This window comes from Eulemur rufifrons, chromosome 15, assembly GCF_041146395.1.
Source record: "Eulemur rufifrons isolate Redbay chromosome 15, OSU_ERuf_1, whole genome shotgun sequence".
NCBI lineage: Eukaryota > Metazoa > Chordata > Mammalia > Primates > Lemuridae > Eulemur > Eulemur rufifrons.
This window is the reverse complement of record NC_090997.1, coordinates 37,727,773-37,754,522: the sequence shown is the minus strand read 5'-3', so window position 1 is coordinate 37,754,522 and position 26,750 is coordinate 37,727,773. Positions and strand designations below refer to the sequence as shown.

At 34.4% G+C, this 26,750-nt stretch overlaps 1 protein-coding gene across 1 annotated transcript in view; it reads right to left on the bottom strand.

Annotated features, from left to right (window-relative positions):
- Window positions 1-26,750, bottom strand: part of MEI4 (meiotic double-stranded break formation protein 4) — a 127,841-nt gene that overhangs the window by 52,545 nt on the left and 48,546 nt on the right. The window contains exon 3 of the mRNA XM_069487444.1: window positions 1,011-1,142. Within this exon, the coding sequence (XP_069343545.1) occupies window positions 1,011-1,142 (132 nt within the window). The remainder of the gene's footprint in view (window positions 1-1,010; window positions 1,143-26,750) is intronic.

Sequence of the window (26,750 nt, the reverse complement as noted above, 5' to 3'; positions counted from 1 at the left end):
TTTTTCAATTAGTCAATGTGGCTTATTTCTGTCTCTTTGAGATAAGTGACAATGACTTTCTTTTTTAATATCTAATAGAGCTCTTAAGAGAGCTTGAAAAATTGCTGACAGTGTATGACTAGATGATATATCATGTCATACACTGAAGTCAATTAGATTATATAATATTTTTAGAATATGCCATTAAATGTAGAGAAATTATACGTAAGTACTTGGTTAAAAGCCATTTAAAATTGTATATGTATTTTTTAATTAAATTTCTTTCTCTCTACCAAAACATTTCTATGCCTCTGATTTCCCTTAATTGTGCTTTTTAATTCTACCACAGAGATGGCAAGACTATTAAATGATCTGACAAAGTGAACATATGTAATAAACCAGTGTCAACATTAAAATATGGAAATGATTTATGTTCCTTCTATACATTTTCAGCAGTGATATATAGGCCTTTGTACAGATTAAAGGGCTTAGAGCACTGGTTTTCAATTTTGGTTGTATATTGGAGTCAGCTAGAGGGTTTTAACAATACCAATACCCACATTCCAAACCCAGGGACCCCTATTTAATTGAATTGGCATAATGCTTGGCAACAGGATACGTAAAAGTTAGCCAGATGATTCTCATGAGCAATTAGGGATGAGAACCACTGGTTAGAGACCATCTTCCATTTAGGATCCTCTCAGTTCACTTTTCTCTCCTTTGCTTTAGGAACATGATGTCTGCCTGGAGGGATTTAAGGCCATTCATCTAAGTACTCTTTTGCTGTCACCAATGGCACCTTTGACACATATATACAAGTAATGATAAGATGGTTTTATTTTGAAAACTATTTTCTTCAAGTATCTTTCTGTAATTTTAGTAGGCAGTCATAGTACCCACATACATTAGAGATAAAGTAATGACTAAAATACCAGCTTTGCAAAAAGAGAAGGGAAGAAAAAGGAAAAGAAAAGGAAAGCCTATAGTTATATTAACTATAAATGAGAGCTATAGTTTTAAGTTACATGTACCTGATTGACAGCTCCCAGATCATCAGCAAAGCTATTTACTTCTGACAGAAGCAGAGGTATAATAGATTTTCTCAACAAGCTGCAACGTCCTAGGGTTACCAGACTATGAGAGGCATAATGCTGCACCTGAAACTAAAGATAAAAATGAGTAAGTTTCTACTTTCCACCAAGTTAAGTCAAAATGTATTTAATAGGCATTTTCTAAGACTTCACTACTGTGCTAAATGCTGAGGGGAGTACAAAAAGTGTCAAAAAAATTCTGGGTCAGTCTTAAGCAAAAGTATAATATAGACAAATTATAATAACATACACAAGTAAGGTTTTCTGCAGTATTGAATATTTTGAAATGAGGGACAAGGTGCTACATTGGAAGTTTTAGCTGAAATAGCAAAAGATAATATAATAGGTTAGGTGATAGACTATATACAGAATGAATAAAGTAGAGGATAAAAAAGATACTTAAGCCCCTCCCTACTAGATAGATAGATGGATAGATAGGTGATTGATAGACAGATAGATGGATACAAACAAAAGGGTGGGAGGAGAAGGTTCGAAGATGTCTTTGGGGAGGCATAATGGTGCTCTATAAGTCCAACCTCCACACTGGGGAAGGACATGTAGGAGAAACGTCCCTATTTGCCACAAGTGACAAGTAAAGAGCTTTAGAGTGATGAGAAAAAACGTGGGACACTCTGAATTTTCTACAGGCAACATAAGTAATAATCATTAAATAAACTTAAAAGGTCAGTGGGAGACACTAAAGTACATCCTATAGTTATTAGGAGAGAGGCTATTTCAGTATTACTATATTAAGGTATGTATAACACATAGCTGGAATTTCATTAAATCTATGTTAAACACAGCTTGGAGAAAAAAAGGATTGGAGGAGGATGTCAAAACACAGAAACAGTCATACAATTTGTCATCTGTACAAGTTTAAAATCATGCTGAGGAGACATTGCTTTAAATGCTAAATAAATAATGCTATGTGAAACTAGGAAATGTCACCTCTGTGTCCCTTAGGATGAACACTTATATGTTGATATTTCTCAAATTTATATTTTAATAATACACATTAATTTTAAAAGTTAATAAGAAAGACAATGGATTGTAGACTTCAAGAGAAATGTCTATTATAAATCTGGACATGCATAATTAGCTCTTAATAATAGTATTCCAAATCAACTTACCAACTTAATGCTAAAACACATCAAGTTCTTTCCAGAGTAAATCACAGATTTATTTATCAGTATTTCTTAATGCTATAATTGGCTAAGATTCAAAACCTTCATAACTCCAGTATCATTTATTAGATTTCAGATTTTTACATTTTTAGGTTTGTACCTAAAAAAGAGTGGAAGCTCATCTAAGCTCTACTTCTGTTGGGCATTTTACTGATGCTTTAGTTGTGTACTTAGCTCCTTTCTCAATAATTAATACTTTAGGGAATGACTTAAAGTGAAGAAAACTTTGGAATAAAATAAACTTTAATGGACATTGAATACTGGGAAGATTCATGGCAAATAGGACATCTCCAAGACACACAGTAATCAACTTGCCCAAAGTAAAAATGAAGGAGAAAATTCCATAAGCAACAAGATGAAAGCAACAACTGACCTACAAAGGAAAACCCAAAGGGTTAACAACAGATTTCTCAGCGGAAACCTTACAAGCCAGAAGGGAGTGGGGACCCATCTTCAATCTCCTTAAACAGAACAACTGCCAACCTAGACTCTCGTCTCCAGAAAAACTATGTTTCACATGTGATAGAGAAATTAAGTCTTTTCCAGACAAAAACACTGAGGGAATTTGTCATGACCAGATTGCCCTGCAGGAAATACTCAGAAATAGCATTATATGGGAATCAGCAGTGTAAGATGACCCACAAATGCTAAAGCCCACAACTGTTATAAAACAATAGCAGAAGACAAGAAACAAAACAAAAAGGTACTACCAAACATGAAGAACAGAACAGCATCCCACATCAATTCCACCTCTTAATGTTTAAATGTGGTTTAACAGTTTAAATTTGTCACTCAAAAGACAGGCTGGCTGAATGGATGAAAAACACAACCCAAGATTTTCTGTCTCCAGAAAACACATCTAAACCACAAGGATGCACACAGACTCAACATGAAAGGATGGAAAAAAATATTACATGTAAATGGAAACCAAAAGAGAACATGTATAGCTATTCTCATATCAGATAAAACTGATATTAAATCAACAAAGTTTAAAACAAAGACAAAGATGGTCATTATGTAAAGGGAGCAGTTCAACAAGACATAACAATCCTAAATATATACGCAACTAACACAGCAGCTCTGAGATACATAAAGCAAATTTTACTAGAGCTAAGCAAAGAAATAAATAGCAGCATTGTAATTTCAGGAGACTTCAACACCCCACTGCCAGAGCTACACAAATCATCAAAGCAAGAAATAAATAAACACTAGACCTAAACCGGATCCTAACAAATGGAAGTAGCAGACATTTACAGAACATTCTACCCCCAAAATACTGTATATACATTCTTCTCATCAACACATGGGACATTCTCCAAGATTGTTTATATCTTAGGCCAGAAGACACTCTTCAACAAATTAAAAAAAAAAAAAAATGAAATCAGACCATGTATCTTCTCAGACCACAGTGAAATAAAACTAGAAATCAATCACAAGAGAAATACTCAAAAGTGCATGAACTCATGGAAAATGAACAACTTGATAATGAATGATTATCACAACACACAACCTCCCCAAGATTCAATCAGGAAGAAATAGAATTCCTGAACAGACCAATAATGAACAACAAAATCCAAGCAGTAATAAAAAATCTTCGAATAAAAAGCAGCCCTGGAACAGATGGATTCACAGCTGAATTCCACAAGACCTACAAATAAAAGCTGGTACCCATACTATAGAACCTATTCCATAACACAGAAAAGGAGGGAATTCTCCCTGACTCATTCTATGAAGCCAGTATCATCTTTTTACCAAAGCCAGGAGAGAACACAACAAAACAAAAAAACACAGTCCAATACCCCTTATGAATATAGATGCAAAATCCTCAATAAAATACTAGCAAACCAAATTCACAGCACACACACACAGAAAAAAAAATAGCCCACCATGATCACGTGGGGTTCATGCCAGGGATGAACCAAAATTAGGGTGCCCACTGTCACCACTTCTATTCAACATAATGATTGAAGTCCTAGCCAGAGCAATCAGGCAAGAGAAAGAAATTAAGGGTATACAAATTGGGAAAGAGGAGGTCAACCTATCATTCTTAGCTGACAACATAATCTTTTACCTTAAAAACTCCAAAGCCTCCACCAAGAGACTCCTGGAAATGAAAAATAAATTCAGTAAAGTCTAAGGACTTTGTACAATGTACATAAATCAGTCAGATTTCTATAGCCTATAATGCCTCAAGCATTACAAAAGTGATTCAAGTAACCAAAAACATTTGTACCCCTTTAATATTTTGAAATAAAAGAAAAAATTTAAAAACCTAAGTTCACAAACTTTTGCCACCTGCCTATAAGACAAGTTCATTCAATATCCCTATTAAACTTATGGTTTAAAAATAAATAAACAAATAAATAAAAGAGACTTTAGAAGAGTTGACATACAATTAAGGTGGTAGTGATGGGGTTAGGTTTGCAGAGCCCAACATTGCCTGAGTCAATCCTAGCTCCACTCTTTGTCAGTTTGTACTACCAACTTTCTTATCCTTTTATGTCTCAGTTTCCACATCTGTAAAATGGTGATTGTGATAGTATCCACTTCATAGAGTTGTTATGTATATTAAGTTAGACAGTAAAAATAGTTAACATAGTGACAGGCACCTAGTAAGTAATCAATAGGTGAAATGCTATAATTTAGGATGATAATATAAAAGCATTGAAGGTTATATAAATTTAATTCACTGACCTTTGAAAAGCTAAATATCATAAAAAATCTATTTTTCTAGAAGTAATACAATTGCTTTAGAAAATACTGCTGAGAGGAGAATTTCATAACGAACTTTTCCATCGTATAGCTATGAACTATCTCCCAACATGACTGAAGTTCATACAAAGACTGTATGAGCATAAATGTGGTTTAAAATTCTGTGAATATCAGTATAAAAATGGCTTCTGTTCTTCCTTATATTTTAATTGACACTTGCCCTTTTGTAAATACAGTGCAACTTTTCAGAAAGGCCAGGACTGACAACAATATTGTATGTGAGGCTATTGTGGCTGAAACAGTAGAAGGACTCCCTCAACACCCATGCCAATCTTTTTTTTTTTTTTTTTTTTTGAGACAGAGTCTCACTCTGTTGCCCAGGCTAGCGTGAGTGCCGTGGCGTCAGTCTAGCTCACAGCAACCTCAAACTCCTGGGCTCAAGCAATCCACCTGCCTCAGCCTCCCAAGTAGCTGGGGCTACAGGCATGCGCCACCATGCCCGGCTAATTTTTTGTATATATATATTTAGCTGTCTATATAATTTCTTTCTATTTTTTTTTTAGTAGAGATGGGGTCTCGCTCTTGCTCAAGCCGGTCTTGAACTCCTGAGCTCAAACGATCCACCCACCTCGGCCTCCCAGAGTGCTAGGATTACAGGCGTGAGCCACCGCGCCCGGCCATGCCAATCTTTTTTAATCACATCATCCTGTATTTGATTTAGAAGTGCATTATGGGGGAAGAGAAGTAGGCACAAGGTATGTATTTTGCTGGTACATATTGTAGTGGAGGTGTCACAGTTATTGTTCATCCTGCAGCTGGTTCAGAGGCTACCTAATTATGCAGGTTCTTAATCAAGGCATAAGCAGTAGCTACCTTAAGCGGTCTGGTGGCTTATGGAGTTATTCTTGTAAACTCAGCATTCCCAAAGGTGCTTTTATCTATATGTTCACCTAGAGGATTCACAGGGCTCCGTGACATGTTAAAGTCATGAAATATATAGGGGTTGAAATTCCTACCACGTGCCCAATTAATTTGTCTATATAAACTGTGCAGAAGTTAGAAGGATCTTGATGAATGGCAGAGAATTATCATAATTTTAATTAAGTGGTGTTTCCAATTACACAGTGTTGTTATTCCAGATATAGTTACTTTCCTGGAAGGAGCAACACTGCCTCTGGTAGTTGTTATGTAGCTTTTGAACTAGAAGGTTTTTTTCTCTATCCCAACAAGCAAACAAAATGAAACAGTTTGCATTCACCTAGTAGAGAGCAGTATACTTTTTCTGTCATGTCCACTTGCTGACTCTATGTCACGATATAGTTCACAAAGATTCTAACCATCAAAATGTTCCACACACTATCATGTGGGAGTACTAGACTGATGCTATTGTGAAAATATAGCAGGTGTTTTGAAGACCCTGGCAAGATCCATGCATGAGAGAGAAGAGAAGATAAATTCCAGAATTCAGGGGACTTATATACTTGGGAAGTTTCTGGGTGTGACACGTTGGAATATTCCCCCCAAAGTGAAAGACAAGTTGCTTTAATATGTATTTCCTATCACGAAGAAAAAGATGTGATGTTTGATAGGCCTTTGTGAATATTGGAGGCAACATATACACATTTGTTTTCCCACTTAGAAGCCTATATTGAGTAAATCACAAGGCTGTAAATTTTGGGAAGGGCGCAAAGATTTATAGCTGGTCTCAGTTGGAAAATAAGAAGCTCTGCCACTTGATCTGATCAGTAATATCCAATGTGCTTGAAGCTGATCAGGATATTATATGGAGCCTGTGGCCAACCCTAGTGAGAAACAAAGGAGGGACTTGGGGTTTGGAACAGTCATACTTTCCTTGACAAATAAATTCCTTATAGTGGAAAAAAAAAACTCTCTTTGCTTATGCTATTTGGCCCCATCATAGATTGAATGCCTGTCTGATTGTAGGACACCAAGTGACTGTTTACTCAGAACTACTCATTCGAACTAGGTGCTATCTAAAGACTGGCACATACAACAATATTCCATCATCAAGGAATCATTGAATAGCTGTGGTATATACAAAATTGGATCAAGTAAGAAATAAAAGCAGAAGTAAGTGTTGCTTGATCAGTTGGTACTTACAGTTCCAACTGGGAGATAACTCCTTACAAGGTTGAGGTACTGTTCAAAATAGTAGGACATTTATATTTCAAACTAGTGGCTAATATATCATGCTCTTTCTCCCACATGAGATTCAGGCTGGGTGAATAAACTGTGCCTATTTAATATAGATTGTATTAATAACTGCAGGGGCTCCTCTAACAGCATGCAATACTTAACCCTACTGTCATATTTTTAATAAATAATTTGAACAAAATCTTACAAATCAAATTTTAGACTATGCAATAGTTGGAGAGACAGCTAATGCCGTGGGTAGCAGACTCAAGGTTCAAATGAATTATCTAAGCTATAACAGTGAGTCCCAAACAAATTAAATGTAATAAAGATATATGTAAAGTTACGTCTATTTAAATTCCTGTAACCTGTTAAAAACAAGAATCAAAATTATAGATATTTAAAATATTTGCCACCTGCTAATAAGCACTTATCCAGATTTGAGCTAAGGATAATTAATGTTCAGAAGAATCCAAAAGCCTCAAGAAGGGACTGGTGGTGCCCTCATAAAGGTCCTCATATTTCCTAGAAGATGTGTCATGTAGGCTTGGACATGGGGTAGGCAGTAATTTTGGTTAGATTTTACCATTCTGGAAATTACTCGTTCAATCCAACGTGATTTTATTTGAGAACCTGTAAAGCTCTGGGGCCCTACCTAATAAGCTTTATAACAACCATTTGCCAATATGCAGAGTGGATGGTGCTTATTTACAACCAACTTTTCAAAGGCAACAGATTAATAAACAAAATTTCATTTCCTTATCATTAGGGACTATGTGACATTTGAATAGAAGTCAAAAGTAAACAATAATAAAAGCTCTATATTTTAGGTTCTCAAAAGGATGTGGGGGCTATGGAAACCATATGCCTTTTCATTTTATGCAGTTTGTAGTCTTGAATCACTGATATTTGTTTAAAAATGTATATGTGTTGCTAATATCAGATGCATCACAAAAGAAGAACAAAAAAAAGGTGAGTGCTGGCAAGTCCACACTGAATTCTATGAAATAAATTTTAAGTCAGTTTAGATCAAAGGTACATAATTATCACTGAATGGGTGAGCAAGTGGTAGGGATTGGTTATATGGAAGGACTGTCTATGGACATACATTAGAATGAGGAACCATTCTTTCTATTTCTATGATATCTATTTGTATGACTCTACTAATGAAGGAAACCAACTTACGCCAACTAAGAATGTCTACTGGAACAATGGTGACTATGTTGACTTCTTTTGCCTAAGAATTTAGGGCAAAAGAGTTGGGCTATTCCATCTACTAATCACAACAACACTGATAATGACATTCCCTTTCTGTAAAGTGAAGAAATTGAGACTCAGCAATGTTAAGGTCATATGGTAAATGGCAGAGTCTAGTGTTAAACCCAGATCTTTTTTCAAACCTGAATGCCTAATTCTTTTGTGGTCCATAAACTAAAGCATAAAGAACTTACAGAATAACATGGCAAGAGAATACCTGATATCAATATATATATACTATAATTTATTAAGCATTTATTTTTGTATTATGTACAGTGCTTAGTGCTTACATATGCTGCATTATTTAATCCTCTCAACAACTCTATGAGGAAGTTGTATTAGTGATAGACAACGCCCCAGTATGTCACCAAGAGGACAGCTAACCTTTGCCTCATTTCTAGGCTTTTGATAATGTATCTTAACACTAGATAAAGCAATACATTGTATTATATTGCTGAATTCTTTAAGAAACCAATATCCTTAATGGTCATATGAAAAAGAAAAAAAAATAAAGAGAAATAAGATGAAATCAGATAATGAACTTTCAGAAAATGGATAAACTGGGCTTGCCTTGTTGGCAAACACTACCACCAGCATGCAATTTTTAGCTAAGGCTTTTGCCCTTACAAAGTGAAAGAGAGCATAAAATCCCCAAGATTAAGCCTAAAAGGCTATAGTATTAGTGAAAGGTTGATAAATATCTAATCTTCTAGCAAAAAGAACCTCCACAAATTACTAATAATAATACCAATAGTAACACTAGTAATAGTTACCTCTGAGAATCTGCAAACCCAACCACATCTGCAGTTCAAATCTACACTACTGCATATTCCAGGAATCCCCAAGCTGAGAAATGAAGGTAATTTCTTCTGGTAAGTGGAAAATGTAAGTATAAAACTAATCCTGAAGAAAATACCCCTAATTTAGGTTTTCAAAATTCTTATGTATTAAATTCAGACAAACATGAGCTAATTATAATAAAAGCTGGCCAAATAAACATGAAAATGAGCCACCATCTGTTAAACAATAATAAAAAATAACAAAGTTAGACCCACAGACTTCAGATGTTAGTTAGGCTTATCAGATATGGAATATAAAATAACTATGAATGAAATGACAAAAGAGTATTTGAAACAAATAAAATTAACTGGAAATGAGAAATAAAAGATTAAAATTTAAAACTCAGTGGATAAGATAAATAACAAATCATTAATAGTTATGGGTAAAGAGAAAGGCAGTAAACTGGAAAATGGACATAAAGAAATCATCCAGAATACAGAAAAGAAAAAGGATGTGTAATATATGAATAAAGGTTAGGAGATATAGAGAATAGAAAAGGAAGGTATACTATTTTTAAGTAGAGTTAAAAAAGAAAACAAATGAAAAAGAGAGAGTACTGGAGAAGAAACAATATAAGAGATAAGACAGTTTCCAGGCATAAGGAACAACAAGCATCCACGGATAAAAGTAACATAATGTACACTAACAGAAAAGAACAATTAGACTGACAACGTAATTACTCAATAGCAATAATAAAAGCTGTAAGTCTTTGGTCCATTATCTTCAAAATACTGTGACAAAATATATATTAACTTATAATTGTGAACCCAACAGAACTATCTTGCAAGAATAAAGAGAAAATAAGACATTTTTAATGTATAAAATATGAGTCAATTTAATACTGACAGAACTGTATTAAAGGGACTTAAAAAAAAAGTGGTAGGAGTCTCTTTCTTGTTAGTATTCTGAAGAGGCTTGTCTCCCTTTTCTTATGTCTATTTATTTTTAAGTTTTTAAATAACTAGGTTTACATTTCATTTCAGTCTACCTCAAAATAAAGCATACCCTGATACTGACATTAATGAGTATATGGTGAGAAAAGGAAAACCATGCAGAAAAATTAAGGACGCTCATCATAAAAAGTAAATTCAAACTCAATCAGTACATAAAGGAAATAAATGAAGAAAAGAAAGCAAGAAAACAGGTACACATAAAAGTTAGATATTGTGGAAATTAAAAGTTCTTGAATAATATAACAAATGTATTAGAACCAATCCTCAAAGCTCTAAGTAAAGTAATCTTCCTAAAATGAACAAAAGATAAGATAGAGGAAATGGAAGGATTTCTTTAGGCTCCAAACAAAATTGATAAACTGAAACCAACACCAAGATATATCTAGGAAATATTAAATTCTAAACAAAAAGAAAGGCTCTTATTACTTCCTAAGGCACTAGCTGTTGAGTCTCTTCAACAGAGGAAAGGTACCAAGCAAATTCCAGTCCTATGGCATCACTTAAAAGTATTTCCCACAACAGAGATTAATGTTCTCTTTGGGGGAAGAAAAGGGCAAAGTGAAGAAAACTTCAGATGGAAAGAAAGAACTTGGAGTGGTCACTGCTTAGTTATAGTACCCATATCAAATTAACAGTCAATTAAGGTTTAATCCAAGAAATAGTATCAGGAAATAATACCCATTATTATTAGATTTCTGGTAAGGTAATGACTTCTTTAAATTTTGAGCAGTAGAATGAAAAAAGCATAACCTATATACAAATTTTAAACTATAGTACCACAACAATAACTAAAGTGAAAAAACAATTCTGAGAAAAAAATCCATTAAATATGAAAAAAAAGTTACTGGCGCTAGTCAAAAAACACTTAAGTTAAACCAATATTGAGTCCCCAGTAGATTAAAAGCAAAAAATATAAATAGGTGACTAACATAGAAATAAATAGAAATAGTAAATATACAAACAAAATGTTCTGTACCTCAAAATAACCCAATTAAAATTAAAATGAAGTATCACTTTATACTCATTAAAGTAGACCATATTTAAATAATGTAAATAAAAATTATGTTTCTATTTTCTCAAAAAGCAAAATATTCAACAATGTGTGAAAAATTAGGTTAAATCCACTAAATAGCACAAACATTAAGTAATAACACAGAATATTTACATTATAATACACAGTAAATATAAAAATAATAGTGTAAAAAAGTCAAGTGGTGTTTTTAAAAATAGGTTATAAAATATATGTGTATATTTACAAAGAGCAGGAAAGAAAAATTTTAAGTTTCTAGAGAAACAAGATAGTGAAAATTGATTTAATTTAATTTTAGATTTCTACTGATGTTAATACTTTTGTTTTAAAAAGCCCAGACTTCACGAATATGCAATATACCTATGTGACAAAAAATTGTAAAAAAAATTAAAAAACAATATAAAAATTTAGAAAAATAAAGAAAATGTAAATTTAAGAAACCAACAGACTGACATAAATGAAACCCATATAGCATTATAATTCTAATGGGACACATTTTTTTTAACCTTTAACCTTATGAAAAGATATGCAAACTAAAGATTCTCTAAAGATTTTGAAGATTCTCTAATTATTTTCAGATATGATGGAAAATTTGATAAAAAATAAACTTTTCCAGGGACATACATTTTACACATTGGTTGTCAAATAAAAACTTAAGGCAATAAACACACAATTACCAAAATATATTCTATGGAGTAGTGTAAATTTTCAAAACTAGATGATCAGTAGATGATAGTAATTAAAAAAAAGACCAAAAAAAAGAAAAGTCAAAACTAGCACTAATTTAATACACATTGAAAAGACCTGTTCAATGACTTGTTTTATAGATTCTGACGGGCAGCTTTGTACACACTGGCTAAGATCTCTGCAGTACATGAGCAATGCAGCTCAAGTTGGTGTCAAGAAAACAAGGACAGTGAGCAGAAAGAACTAAGAAATTGCCTGAATGAGTGATACAAGCACTGGGGAATGTTGGATTTTAAAACAAGATAGGCCACAGGAAATATGATATCTTTCTCCCCATGTTACATGATACCTAAGCCCTGAAAGCCACTCTGCCTATATTATTCAATCCTATTTAGGGAAGAAAATAAAGAGTTAAAAAGCATAATAAACACTAGAACAAGAATGTAAAAAAACCTGGCATTATATTAAAAATTCATAACATCACTTTGTACCTCATAAGTACATACAACTATAATTTGTCAATATATAATAAAAATAAAAAATAGTAATAAGAGTAAGAGTAATGAAATAATAGGTTTTACTATCCATAAAGGCTAAATTAATTATTGTTTTGTATGTGTCATGTGGAAAACTTAATTCAAGATGGTGCAATTTTATGGGGAATGAAGAGGGTGCAAAGTTCAGAGACAACCCAGCTAATCATCAATAACAATCACCACTCAGGTCAGCACAGTTATAAACAGAAAGGTCTCACCAGTGAAGACTTGGTATCAGACAGGATAGCTATCAGGACGGATAGATATATGAAATGAAATCTAAATAATCCTGAGCTCAAGGATGCTCCTTGACTCTCAGGAAACTTTACTGTCTCTATCCTCACAGAAGGCTACATCTTTAGAAAGGATGAAGAGTACTGTCAAGAAGGACAAGTTCTATCAAGGTTCTGCTCTCCAGGGGTTTTTCTGAACCTATCCCATATGATGAGAAAAATACTGCCCTAAGTGTCTGTCTACATTCTATATTTTCAGTAGCTCATTTACACCAAGGATAAAATATAAGAATAGAATTGACCTACAGATAATACACTGGCACGCATGAATATTTAGGAAAGCAGAAACAAACAAAAACAAACACATACAACTCCCCCTCCCCACGGACACACACACACACATAACTAGGGTCATCCAACAATTCATAAAGGATGAATTATAGCTTCACTCAATAATATGATTGGATTTTAACAGATATATACCTTAACAGATCTAACATTGAGGAAAGCAAAGCAAGTTGCTAAAGAATATTTATGATATAATTAAATTTACAAAACATTCAAAAACAAAGGCTGAACTATGTTCCTTAGGAACACATATATAGGTTAAAGAATTATTTTTAAAAAGAAAAGTAGTAGCTTTTTAAAAGTCAGAAAAGGATTTGTCTCTAGAAAGAGAGAGAGGAGTAAGTGTGGTTGCTGGTCACGTTTTAATTCTCAACCTGGGGTTGGTAGCTCATTTTCTAACCATTTGTTAAAATGTGGCGGGGGTGGAGGTGTGTGTGTATATGTGTAACACAAAGCACATTTCTGTATATAAGTAATATTTTGCCATGAAGACATAAAAAACTAATTATGCAGTCATCATACTCTTAAACAAGAAGAGAACATTACAGAAATCAAGCCCAGAAATGTGTGGGGCAGTATAAAGAGGGAAATTCTATGAGAAGTTTGGTAGTTCAACAATGGGTTTTCCTATAAGGAGATATTGTTTTAATCAGCAAAATAAAAATAGGAATCCTCTCTAGGAGTAAAATCAAGTAGGAAATCATAAAAAACATATATAGGAGAAAAGAACGGATTTGAAGTTTAGGAGAACATTCTTTTGGCTATTTCTAACAAATTTTGTCCTTAGTTTGAATCTAGAATTTTGGCAGGCATAGTATTGTTTCACTTAAACCCTATGGAGAAAGGTAGCAAGTGGGAATTTATTTGGAGCTAGCTCAAGCTCTAGCTGTTTCCAAGAGTCCAACTATCTTTTAATCAGCACTCCCTGTATGTGGTTCCTTGTCCTTCTACAAACGAGAAAACAAAAAATGACAGTGATTATAGGAAGAGAAAGTGATGTGTGCTTGTCTAAAGTGTCAATAAGTTCTTTTATGTATCGAGGATGCAGCAAAGTCAGAGTTTGGAGTCAGGGGCCTCCATGATGTACAAAGATAATCATATCAAAAGAACAGCCTGGGGAGGAAATGCCTGGGGATGATTTTCTCTGACTCCTGGGGCCTTTATTGGATTTTGTTTCACCTCATCTGGGTTTCACTTTCCTTTGGCCTGTGGGTTGATTTCTATTGAGCTGAGGCAGATTTATTGTCCACTAGAGGCCAAAACTAATTTCCGAACATGCCCTCACTATATACAGCACTGGCACAGAGCCTTTTAAGGCATCTGCATAATACCTTTTATGTCACTTCTGTTGAACACTTGAAGTATGGAGCTAATATTTTATGACCAAGACATTTTTATTAATAAAAAAGTGTTAGTGCTTCTTTTCTTATTGACATTCTAGACTAAGCAGTTCTATCTTTTTGTAATTACAAAAGGTTACTTTGTTTTGCCCTGGATTTCTATATATTCTAGAGTAACAGCTGATAACTTACACCTTTTTATTCTTAAAATTTCTGTAAGCAATCTTGCTGTCTTCATCTCAGCAGCTTCTGTTTGATATTTTCTTGCTCAGCTATACATAGCAATATGTGTTGTTATTCCCTCTTCTATAGGCACATAACTGTAACAACACGTATTGCTAAAATATATATAAGCAGCTGAATTAGGCCAAAAGATTGTATTGCCTAGATGTTTTAATACATTGTCAACCCAACTTTGTCATTTTATTTATTTTCATGTGCATACATATTTTGAATTATTATAAGTAGATATTTAAATGATTCTTTGTAATTTCTGAACTTAAAAAAGTATTAACTGTGCTGTTCAGTATAGACTTCAAGGAACCATCATAATTCTATGTATTATTATACGAATACAAAAGAATGTAATAGTAATTATTATCTTTGGAATATTTTAGTTCATCAAGACATATGCTTATTTGAAAAAGACAATTGAAGAATTCTGTGGCAGAAACTGCCTGCTCACCGGATCCCTTTCCTTTTCCTCCAACCACAGTCACCGGCTTCTCTTGCCTGTGACTGAGTACTGGCCAATGGATGAGGATGTGTGCACACCCGCTTCCAGTCCTGGCTCATTAAACACTCCTAGATACTTCTCCAAATCTTCTCTCCACCTGTCTTCCAGCTGGATGCAGAGGATCCATGAAGAAATTCCAAGGACTTAAGGGATTAGGAAGCCACAGCAAGAAAAAAGGCCAGATTCCTGAAGAATACTTATAAAGCTGCTCACAAACACCTGCTTAGAATTCAGATGCAAGGAAAAACCTTGCATTGCGCTAAACCACTGTGGTTTCAGGATTGTTTCAAGACACAAAGTTCTGGAGTGTTTTGTTAAGCAGCAATAGTAACAGGAATATGAATATCTACTCCTTGAGTAGCATAACCATATGTCTCTACTGAATGTCATATCTCAGTCTGCTAAGAATCTCTTTAATTTTGATACTATCCTTTTGACACATATTCATTTTAGGTATCTCAATCTAATAATTTCATAATAAACCAGGTAGTTTTAAACATAAATGTTCTATTTATGTTCACTAAACAGGCTTTCATCTCATCATGGAAACAGCTAAAATGAAGAAAAGTATCTTCCACATGCTCAATGATTTATCATCTCGCTTGATTCCACATGCAGAGGTTATATAAGGATCAAGGTGACAACATTAAAATATATAATAATTAATTATCCCAGCACCACTTATTGAATAGGGCGTCCTTTCCCCAGTGTATGTTTCTGTCTGTGTTGTTGAAGGTCAGTTGGTCACAGCTATGTGGTTTTATTTCTGAGTTCTCTACTCTGTTTCACTGGTCTATTTCCCTACTTTTATACCAGTAAAAAATACCATTACTTTTACACCAGTAACATGCTGTTTTGGTTACTATAATCTTATAGTATAATTTGAAGTCAGGTAATGTGATGCTTCCAGATTGTTCTTTTTTGCTTACGATTACTTTGGCTATTTGGGCTCTCCTTTGGTTCCAAATGAAGCTTAGGATTAGTTTTTCTAGGTCTGTCAAATAAGACATCGGTATTTTGATGGAAATTGCATTGAATCTGTAAATCACTTTGGGCAGTACTGACATTTTAACAACATTGGTTCTATACCAATCCATGATCATGGGATGTTTTTCCATTTGTGTCATCTACGATTTCTTTCATCAGTGTTTCATGGTTCTCTTTGAGGAGATCTTTAATTCCCTTGGTAAAGTATATTCCTAAGTATTTTATTTTCTTTGTAGCTATTATAAATGGTATTGACTCCTTGATTTGACTTTCAGCTTGACTGTTAACATGCAGAAAAATGAAGCAAGACCCCGATCTCTCACTATATACAAAAATTAATCCAAGACCGGGTGTGGTGGCTCATATGTGTAATCCTAGCACTCTGGGAGGCTCAGGCAGGACTGCTTGAGCTCAAGAGTTTGAGGTTGCTATGAGCTAGGCTGACACCACCGCACCCTAGCCCAGGCCACAGAGTAAGACTGTCTAAAAAAAAAATCAAGATGGATTAAAAACTTTGAGGCATGAAACCATAAAAATTCTAGAAGAAAATGTAGGAAAAACTCTTCTATACATAGGCCTATGCAAAGAATTTATGACTAAGGCCCCAAAGGCAAATATGGGAACAACAAAAAAATGAGACTTAATTAAATTTAAAAGCTGTTACACAACAAAGGAAATAATCAACAGAGTAAACAGACAACCTACAGGATGGGAGAAAATATTAACAAATTATATATCCAACAAAGGACTAATATCCAGAATCTACAAAGAATTCAAATGAATCAGCAATTAAAAAACAACCCCATCAAAGATGTAAACAAAAATTTTTTCAAAAGAAGATAGGCAAATGGCCCACAAACATATGAAAAAATGTACAACATCATTAATCATCAGGGAAATGTAAATTAAAACCACAATGAGATACCACCTTACCCCTGTCAGAATCACATTAAAAAGTCAACAAAACAATAGATATTGGTGCGGATACAGAGAAAAAGGAACACTTATACACTGTTGGTAGGACTGCAAACTAGTACATCTCTGTGGATAACAGTTTGAAGATTCCTCAAAGAACTAAAAGTAGACCTACCATTTGATCCAGCAATTGTACCGCTTGGTGGGAATTTCCTTTCCCAAAAGAAATCATTTTATAAAAAGGACACTTGCACCTGAATTTTTACTGCAGCATAATTCACAATAGCAAAGATACGGAATCAACCTAAGTGCCCATCAATTAATTCATGAGTGGATGAAGAAAATGTCGGGGGTATGTACATACACCCCCCCCCCAAAGAGTATTACTAAGTCATAAAAAGGGAATGAAATAATGTCTTTTGCAGCAACTTGATAGAACTGAAGTCCATTACCTTAAGTGAAGTATCTCAGGAATGGAAAAATAAATACCACATGTTCCCACTGATAAGTGGGAACTAAGCAATGGGTACACAAAGTGACAGAGACATAAAGGACACTGGAAACTAAGAAAAGGGGAGGATAGGAAGGGAGTGAGGGATAAAAAACTTACCTGTTGGGTACAACAAACATAGGTGATAGGCACACTACAAGCCCTGACTTCAGTATTATACAGTGTACCCATATAACAAAAACATTTGTACCCCCTTAATAGTTTGAAATAAAAAATACAAAATAAAAGAATTAATCAAAGAAACTAATATTAAAATAAATTTTCAAAATTTATTTAAAATTTCAAATGGTTTAAAATAGGACTAAATCCTAGTCCTTTTCTAGTTTAACGATCAACTTTTTAAAAGAACTGTATATAACTCATCTACTACAGATTAAATTAATGTAAGATCCTCCTTTTTACTGACAACATATTTAGATAAATGAGTAGTTTAATGAAAAACAATGAAAAGCCAGTGGTTAGTTATGTTAGAAAGAGAAAATCAGATTAACTATGCAAAATTTAAATTATGATTTCAGTAGACACTATCTAGAATACAAACAGATCACAGGCAAGTACTTTGGTAAAAAGACAGCTAATTTAGTACCCAAAGGTACATTTTATAGGGCCTTTCTCTTGGAGGGCTCATAATAGACATTTCCTGAAAATTAAATGTTCAATAGGGACTAATTATATAAGAACTTTTATGGATTTATAGGTGCCTATTCTGAAAATGTTCTAGGAAAAGATTCTACATTCTTTCTTGAGAAAAAAAATTGGCTCCGCCCCATAAGCACTCATGTAACCCTCATCTACCCTGCAAAAGTAAGATTTTTGTGGAGGAGAGGGGTCTAAAGATTCAACTCATGTTCTTAATTTTCACAACTGATGTCAGTTTTTCTGCTTAGTCACCAGATGGCGAAAGTGTGTGAGCCTCAGCTAGTACTGCATTTCACGAGCACCTCAGATACTAATATTTACCAGAGTGTGCAATATTCCCTAAAGCTTCAGCCCAACAGTACCAGGTACTAGTTTCCCTGACATTCCAGCACATGGGCTCATTAAAGCACTTCTCAAACTTCCTGGCACTGATTTGTCTGCATAGCTATCTCCCCACCACTGAACAGGTTTTTCATAACCTCTAAATTCTCATACTTAGCAAGGTCAGATGCCTAGTATGTGGTAAACAAACAAGTGGTAAACAAACAAGTGAGTGTCATTCAACATCTTATGAAAAACAAGGCTGAGACAACCAATATTTAACAAGAAACAAAACAAAAAACCAAGTCAACTAATTGTTCCTCTTATACCTCTAATTTCAGTCAAATATTACCTTAGATCACTATATTTTACCTCTGTTAGCTAGTTTGTCTTCAGAAATGCTTCCACTGAGTTACGATTTAACATTATGCCCTTTACTGACCAGGAAACAATAGAACAGAACAACATTTGAAGAATATTATTAATGTTGACAAATCATGGCTGTACATATTATCCTTTTGTGAGAGATGGATCTAGAATATTAGTTAAAATTTGCCTAAATTTGTTACTCTAATCTTCTGGCTCCTTATAGTGTTTAGCAATACAGCCCTCAAAATAAAGCCTATCTGATTGCCTTGGTTGGAGGCAGAGAGGGCAACTCAACTTTGGAGATAATACACCCCACTCTGCAGCCTGTCCTGTGGGGGCTAATGGATATGCTAGTAAAAAAGTAAAAAAAAAAAGTAACACGAAGAGGCCATTCAGGCCTAAGCAATAGTCATAAGAGACTTATGGAAAGAAATGAACTCCCACTATTTGGTATAGTGGACCCAGGACAATAATCCTTATGATAAATATATATATAGGCAAGAGTACACTTTGAGAAACTGAAAATAAACCCAGCTGCCAATCACACTATGATGTTCATAAGAGAATGTAAACAATTTTCTAATAGGATATAGCCAAGCCATAGCATAGCTGCACAAATGACTAACAATTCTTCCTTCTGCATGATTCTTAACACTGAATTTTGGGCCCTGCTTTTTTCCTCCAGACTCCTGAACAAAGATTACTGAAGTATTCATTTGCTAAACTGTCCCTTGCTTCCAGACAGTAACCAAATCTACAACCAGTTCTCACTTCCTAATCTCTCTTTAGAGTCATATAGCACAAGCCTAAACCCTACATAAAAAGCTCCTCCTAATCCCTCCTTGCTGAGATGCTCCTAAGTTTCCTGTGGGTTGATCTTCAACAAGCTAAACACACCTAACTTTGATTTGAGGTATATTCTGATAGTTTTTGGATAGTGGGTTTCAACAACTTAAATCAAAAGTCTTATGAAAAATCTTTCCACATTTAAAAATCCCAAAGGAAGAAGAATCTCTAGTCCCACTTTTTAATCCACTCAAAACTATCATTATTAAAAATTACCATTCTGATGCACATTAAAAATAAAATATACGAGTAGGTTCACTGGTATTTTAAGAATAAGCAGACATAAACAAATAGAAACAGTTCTCTGACAGAACCATGAGTGAAAAAGTTTAACACCAACTGTGGTTACAAAGAAATGGCAGAAAGAAAAAAATCATCTTTTAATGTAGTTTTGATCAGAGAAGTATGATTTGATTTGCAATACTCAAAATTAACTACCATTAATTGGTTCAGAAAGGTTAAGAACTTTCCCAAGGTCATACAGCAAATAAATGCAGAAGCCAGGACTCCAACCCAGACCACTTGCCAATCTGATACTAGAGTCTGTGTCGTCAACTACATGCCAAACAATCAAATACATGTGTACTCTTAAAATATTTGTTTTCCAATACTGGAGTTGCAACTGTAAACAATAGAATGATGTCTATTTACACAGGTTTAAGCAATTGTTAAAAGAAAATTAGAGTACAACTGAGTTTTAATTAAATACTCTTAAATATCCAATTATGCAATCAAGCTCAATATAAGCAGTTCTGATTTTAAGAGACAGATTTTTTCCTTCTCCTCCTGCTCACAGCAAGAGATCTAATCAAGAAGATATATTCAAATGCATTAATTTGAAGATAGGCCCTGCATACTTACAATATGAAAAGGAATAGTTTACAACATTCAAAATACAAAATATAAACAAGGATGGATACTGCTGCTTACATACCTGAAAAAAACATTTTATTTGAGAATTTTCTTCTACATGTTGTGACCTATTTATTATTTACCTTTAATTATTAAGAATTCAGGATGAGTATAACACACATTCTCCTTTTAATAGCAAGACTTTAGCCAAATACTAAAAGCCCCCAGAAATCTGAGTTTTAATTACTTTTTACATTATAAAAACATAGCCTAGGGATTTAGTGTAAGTTTAAAATTAACACTGATGTTCAAACAAATGCTTGTGAAATCTGTTGACTAAATTGCCTTTACCTTTTATTCTCTAGCACCAGGCAGATGCTTCATCACTTCTTGCAGAGCTCATGAACAGTTTTACTTATATGATCATACTGTTAAAGGTGCCTTCTCCGGGCAACAGCTGGCCTAGAGATCAGTGTCTAATCATGGGAAACTGGGACAAATTGCTCCTATTCCTTTTTTCCAGAACATTTACAATTCTGAGGCTGGATCCAGGCTTTCAGAGTCCCCAACAGGTGGCCTGGAGGAAATTTGGAAATCCATTCAAGTGTTAACTATAGATTTTTGCTGTTTGGCACCAGAAAATGCTAGACCATCTGCCAAGAACAACTCTACACTCATTAAAACTATCTTGTCATGTCTCTTCTCACCTGGGAAGATTGGGCAGGCATTAATGAGATTCCACATCTGACGGTAGGCAACATATACAAGCCAGACTTGCTCATCATGCATTGATTTGGCTTACTTAAATTCATTTCATTATGCCCATCAACATAGGTGTTATATTTGGCAGGTCTTATATTTCTAGTGTTGCCAACTGCACATGCTATTAGGGGAATTTTTTTCCCCCCAGCACAGACTGTAAAGAAAACTAAAAATCTCATTGAACTATACAACTCAAGCTGCTACACTTAGCAAATTAAAATACAGGAAACACAATTAATTTGAATTTCAGATAAACAATGAATAATTTTTTAGCATAAGCATATCTCAAATATTGTATCTCATCTGGTAACTCCACATGCAATGTTATGATTATTTATATTTGATAAAAGATATTTAAACTTTCCCTAATATTCATCACTTAGTACATCAGCTTGACTTGACGGAAAGATTAGTGGAGGATATGTGAAGACAAGGTTCTCAGCCTCATTCCACCTTCTACCAGACTCTGTTCCTCTACATAAATTCCCTAGCCTCTATGAATTCTAGTATCATTAACTAAAAAATAGGGATGATACTTTTGCTGCCAACCATTCAGAGTTGAGAATCAACTAAGCGAAGAGAAATGAAATAATTCTAAAAACTGAATATAAGACAACTCCATGAGCCATTAATAATCAGTGGGTTTTTGATGACATTCACATAGAAAGAATCACAACCCATCAGTTTGAAAATAAAACTACTTCATGCATTATTCAAACTACTCCAGTATGTTTCTATCCAAACCACTTCACTAAACTATTATTGTAAAAGTCACAACAACCTCCTTAAATGAACTAAATCCCAACCCTGTATTTTCCACTATTTAACTCTATACTTATGCCATAGTTGTTCTACATATTTTTTTCACCAGCATTTAGTTCACTGCCTGGCACAATGTAGATGTTCAATAAATATGCTGAGTTAGTAAATTAATAAAGGTCATTTATTTACACGTATGTACACATAGTATATGTTGTGTGTGCATGGTAACAAATTGGCTTATAAATAAAGACGTGCTCATACATTAAATGTCTAAATGCTATTCAAATTCATGTGATTTCAGTGATCTTTAATAAGGCTAGTTTTAAAATTGTTGATAAAAAATTAAAAATGTCTTCAAAATTGTCAGCATACATTTTGGCCTGGGTTTACTGGTCAATTTTATGTTTTGCCTCTGCTACATGTTTTAAGGTGCAGAGTTTGACATAAAAGCTATGAAATTATGAACCCAGCCAAAAGCAGAATAATCTTTGCATGATTTTTTTGATAAGGCTAATATTGTCAGTTTAATGAAAACAGCTGAATCTTCTGGTTATCAGCAAAATACCCATATATTTAACTTTAAGGTTCATACTTAGATTAATAGCTAATATTCACAGGCTATAAAAATGGTTAATGGAAATAAAGTGATGACTTTGTCTAATATCTCAGTTTTCCTAAGTAATCTAGATAAACTGCTAAAAATGAATACACTGACTAAAAATGGGATTAATACTTATAGGTGAACTTCTCATGTGATTTGTAATCCTCAAGTTGTGTTAAATTAGATAATACTTATTAAATGTCTGGGTTATTTCCAATTAACAGAAAAAATATGTTATAAGAAAACATATTTTCTAAAATTTATAAAATAGTTCTCATCTATAAAATACTGATGACAGAAAAGTCACAATTTCCTGCTTCTCAGGTTTTCGCTAAAATTTAAGGTTACTAAGAATTATAGCCAATATATGTGATTCTACATACAAAGTGTACCAAAGAATATGTTTTTAGTAAGAAAATTTACAAAAGAGGCATAAAATACATTGAGAAAAAGAATAATTTTGTTTAATTTGGAGGTAATTTAAAGGTTATTTATGAAAGAAGATATAAAGCAACCAGTAAGTAGGAAATAAAAATGTAAAAGAAGTTATGGATATGAAGATATATTTTTTAATAAGGAAGGTTAAAATGAGAATAATATAGTATAAAAAAAGAAGCTTTCATGGTAGATTTTTGTCCTAAAATAAAATGACTGGTTATGTAGGAAAGGGAAAATTTAGGACAAAACAAAGTTCAAGCATGACACAGATGGTTTAAGTTGTGATGAGGTTTGTGAAAGAGAACTTATTAAGGAATTATGTATGTGATCAAGATGGCTATAATTAAGAGGGAAAAATGTGGGGTTAAAACAAGGTTTTCTCAAAATATTGTTTTGCTTTTAATGAAATTGCAAAAAGTTTTGATTCTAATTCTATAATCTGCTTCTTTTGGAACTTCTCAGATTTATATTAATATCTCAGAAGTTCAACTTTTGCTGTATCTCGCTGCTTTCAGATTTTTCTCCCCTTGAGAAGCCTGAAATGATAACTCTCTCCTCCAACCATTTTTGTCGGCTCCTGTAACTTTTATCCCCTCTGGTTCTAAGTCTGTTATGGCCTGACACCGAAATGTTATCTTAAAGTACTAAAAATCAATATCAATATTTTTCTTCCAGTATAACTTGGTTCTATATTCTTAGCTTCTTGATACATCTGAATTGTTCAATATGGTCAAAAAACTTCCTACGCTTTTACTAAGAGTCATGTATTCCCTTGGTCAAGATGCTAGTTTTCTAGTTTCTTGTTTCCTTTATAATATAATGTTCATTCATGACCCTGCACACACTTTTCTTGTGTCTGATTAACTCAAGTACCCTTTTCATCATGTGTGACTTCCAGGTTCTCTACATGGGTTTCCCATAAGGAGAAGCAATCACAATACAAAAGGCTTTTCTTTACCTTTTGATACCTGGCCTAAGAAACAAAGATTTCCTCTTTTATCAAGGTAAGTCCTATGTTGTCTTATATTGTCTTTATTAAGTTTTGATTACTTAAGAAAACTGAGCTTTAAAAAAGTTAAGGTTTTTACAGCCATGTAACTTTCTGTATTGCGCCTGAAGTCCTTTTACTATCATTCTTGGTTAAATGAATTACTATTATTTTACAACGACCTGTGATTCTGTTTTGATTCAATGTTTAAAGCCTTTTAGCATCTTTGAAAAACATCCACAATATCAAATCTTAAATTAACTCTAACTTAGACTTATTGCTGGACTTACAAAAGTTATAAAAATTAATCACTACTAGGTTGTGAAATCTTTTTACAGCTTCTACTTTGGTCATGAACTCCAGTATCACCACCTCCAGCCCTGCTGGACAGATCCTTACTAATACTGCTAATTAACCCTTGTGCTCTTGTGTTACAGGGCTTTGACTCTTAGGTTCACATATCCTATCTGAAAAAGGTACCGACTCCTGCTAAATCTTGGACATTGATGCCAATATCTAACACCAAACTCAAGTTAACCAAACCCTCATCTTCAGACCCAAGAGAAGGCAATAATTATAATGAACTGCTTTCATGAGGCAAAGGACTAGGCCTGTATTCAAGGACATTAAGACTCATTTAATAATTTTGCTTTATATAATTTGTTCCATACCTTGATACTGCATAATTTGAATGTTTAGTTACCTGTAAGCTTCCTTTTCTTGTCATTGCCAGAACTAGGCAGGACTTGTGAATAGCAAAGGTTACTTTTTTCTCTCTCTACCTCAGTGGTCCCCAACCTTTTTGGCGCCAGGGACCGGTTTCACGGAAAACAATTTTGCACAGAAGGTGGTGGTGTGGAGGTTAGGAGGTGGTGTAAGAGGGAGGCAGAGCTCAGGCAGTGATGCACGGCCCTGTTTTCCTAACAGGCCACAGACTGGGATGGGCGGCCTGGGTTCGGGGACTGCAGTTCTATCTGATATCTCCAGGATTTGAAAACTATTCAGTCTCACTGGGCCCAATGTGTTTTCCATTACCAGGTCATTGCTGCTAAAAATATATAAACAACTGCTGCCTAGGCCCATGGACTATTGCGGAAGAGGTGGGCATATGAGATTGTAAAGGCTAGTTTTTTTTTTTTTTTTTTATTTCATCTTATTATGGGGGATACAGAATTTCAGGTTACATACGTTGCCCATGTACCGCCTTTCCCCCCAGGTCAAAGCTCCAGGCGTGTCCGTTCCCCAGACAGTGCGCGTTGCACCCATCATGTAGGTATATACCCATCCCCTCCTCGCATCCCCCCATCCCCAAGTCAGCACCTTCAAGCGTGACCATTCCCCAGACAGTGCGCAATGCACTCATTATGTGGGCATACACCCATCCCCTCCCCCCAACCCCCACCTCAGTCTGATATCCAATTGGTATCATTCCCAGATATGAATTTAGGTGATGATCAGGGAAACCAATTTTCTGGTGAGTACATGTGATGCTTGTTTTTCCATTCTTGGGATACTTCACTTAATAGAATGGGTTCCACCTCTCTCCAGGAGAACCATAGAGATGTCGTATCACTGTTATTTCTTATAGCTGAGTAATATTCCATGGTATACATATACCACAGTTTACTAATTCATTCATGTATTGATGGGCATTTGGGTTGTTTCCACATCTTTGCAATTGTGAATTGTGCTGCTATAAACATTCGGGTATAGGTGTCTTTGTCATAGAATGACCTTTGTTCGTTTGGGTAGATGCCCAATAATGGGATTGCTGGATCAAATGGTAGGTCTATTTGAATCTGTTTAAGGTATCTCCATAATGCTTTCCACAAGGGTTGCACTAGTTTGCAGTCCCACCAGCAGTGTATGAGTGTTCCTGTCTCTCCACATCCACACCAACATGTGTTGTTTTGGGACTTTTTGATAAAGGCCATTCTCACTGGAGTTAAGTGATATCTCATTGTGGTTTTGATTTGCATTTCCCTGATGATTAGGGATGTTGAGCATTTTTTCATATGTTTGTTAGCCATTCTTATATCTTCTTTTGAGAAATTTCTATTCATGTCATTTGCCCACTTTTTGATAGGGTTGTTTGATTTTTTTCTTGCTGATTTTCCTGAGTTCTAAATAGATTCTTGTTATCAGTCCTTTATCTGATGGGTAGTATGCGAAAATTTTTTCCCATTCTGTAGGTGGTCTGTTTATTCTCGTTGACTGTTTCTTTGGCTGCGCAGAAGCTTTTTAATTTAATCAGGTCTCATTCATTTATTTTTGTTGTTGCTGTGATTGCCTTAGGGGTCTTCTTCATAAATTCTTTGCCTAGGCCAATGTCTGTAAGAGTGTAAGGGCTAGTTTTGAAGGATGAAATTAGTTCAAGTCTTCTGAATCCAGGGCAGCACACTTATGCCTAAATAACTGGCAAATTGAGGGACTTTGCCTCCTGGGCTATTATGTGGCCCCTTTTCCAACTATTCCAACCATAAAGAATTTCCTTCTTCCCATAGACTTAGAAGAGAATTACCAAGAGGATATCAAAATAACTGATGACAGATCTTGCTTGGAGTTCTTTGAGAATCTGGATTTCTATATCTCTCCTAAGATTTGGGGAGTTTTCAATATTTCTTCAAATAATCTTTTCCCTTTCTCTCTCTCTTCTCCTTCTGGTACTCCCATAATTCA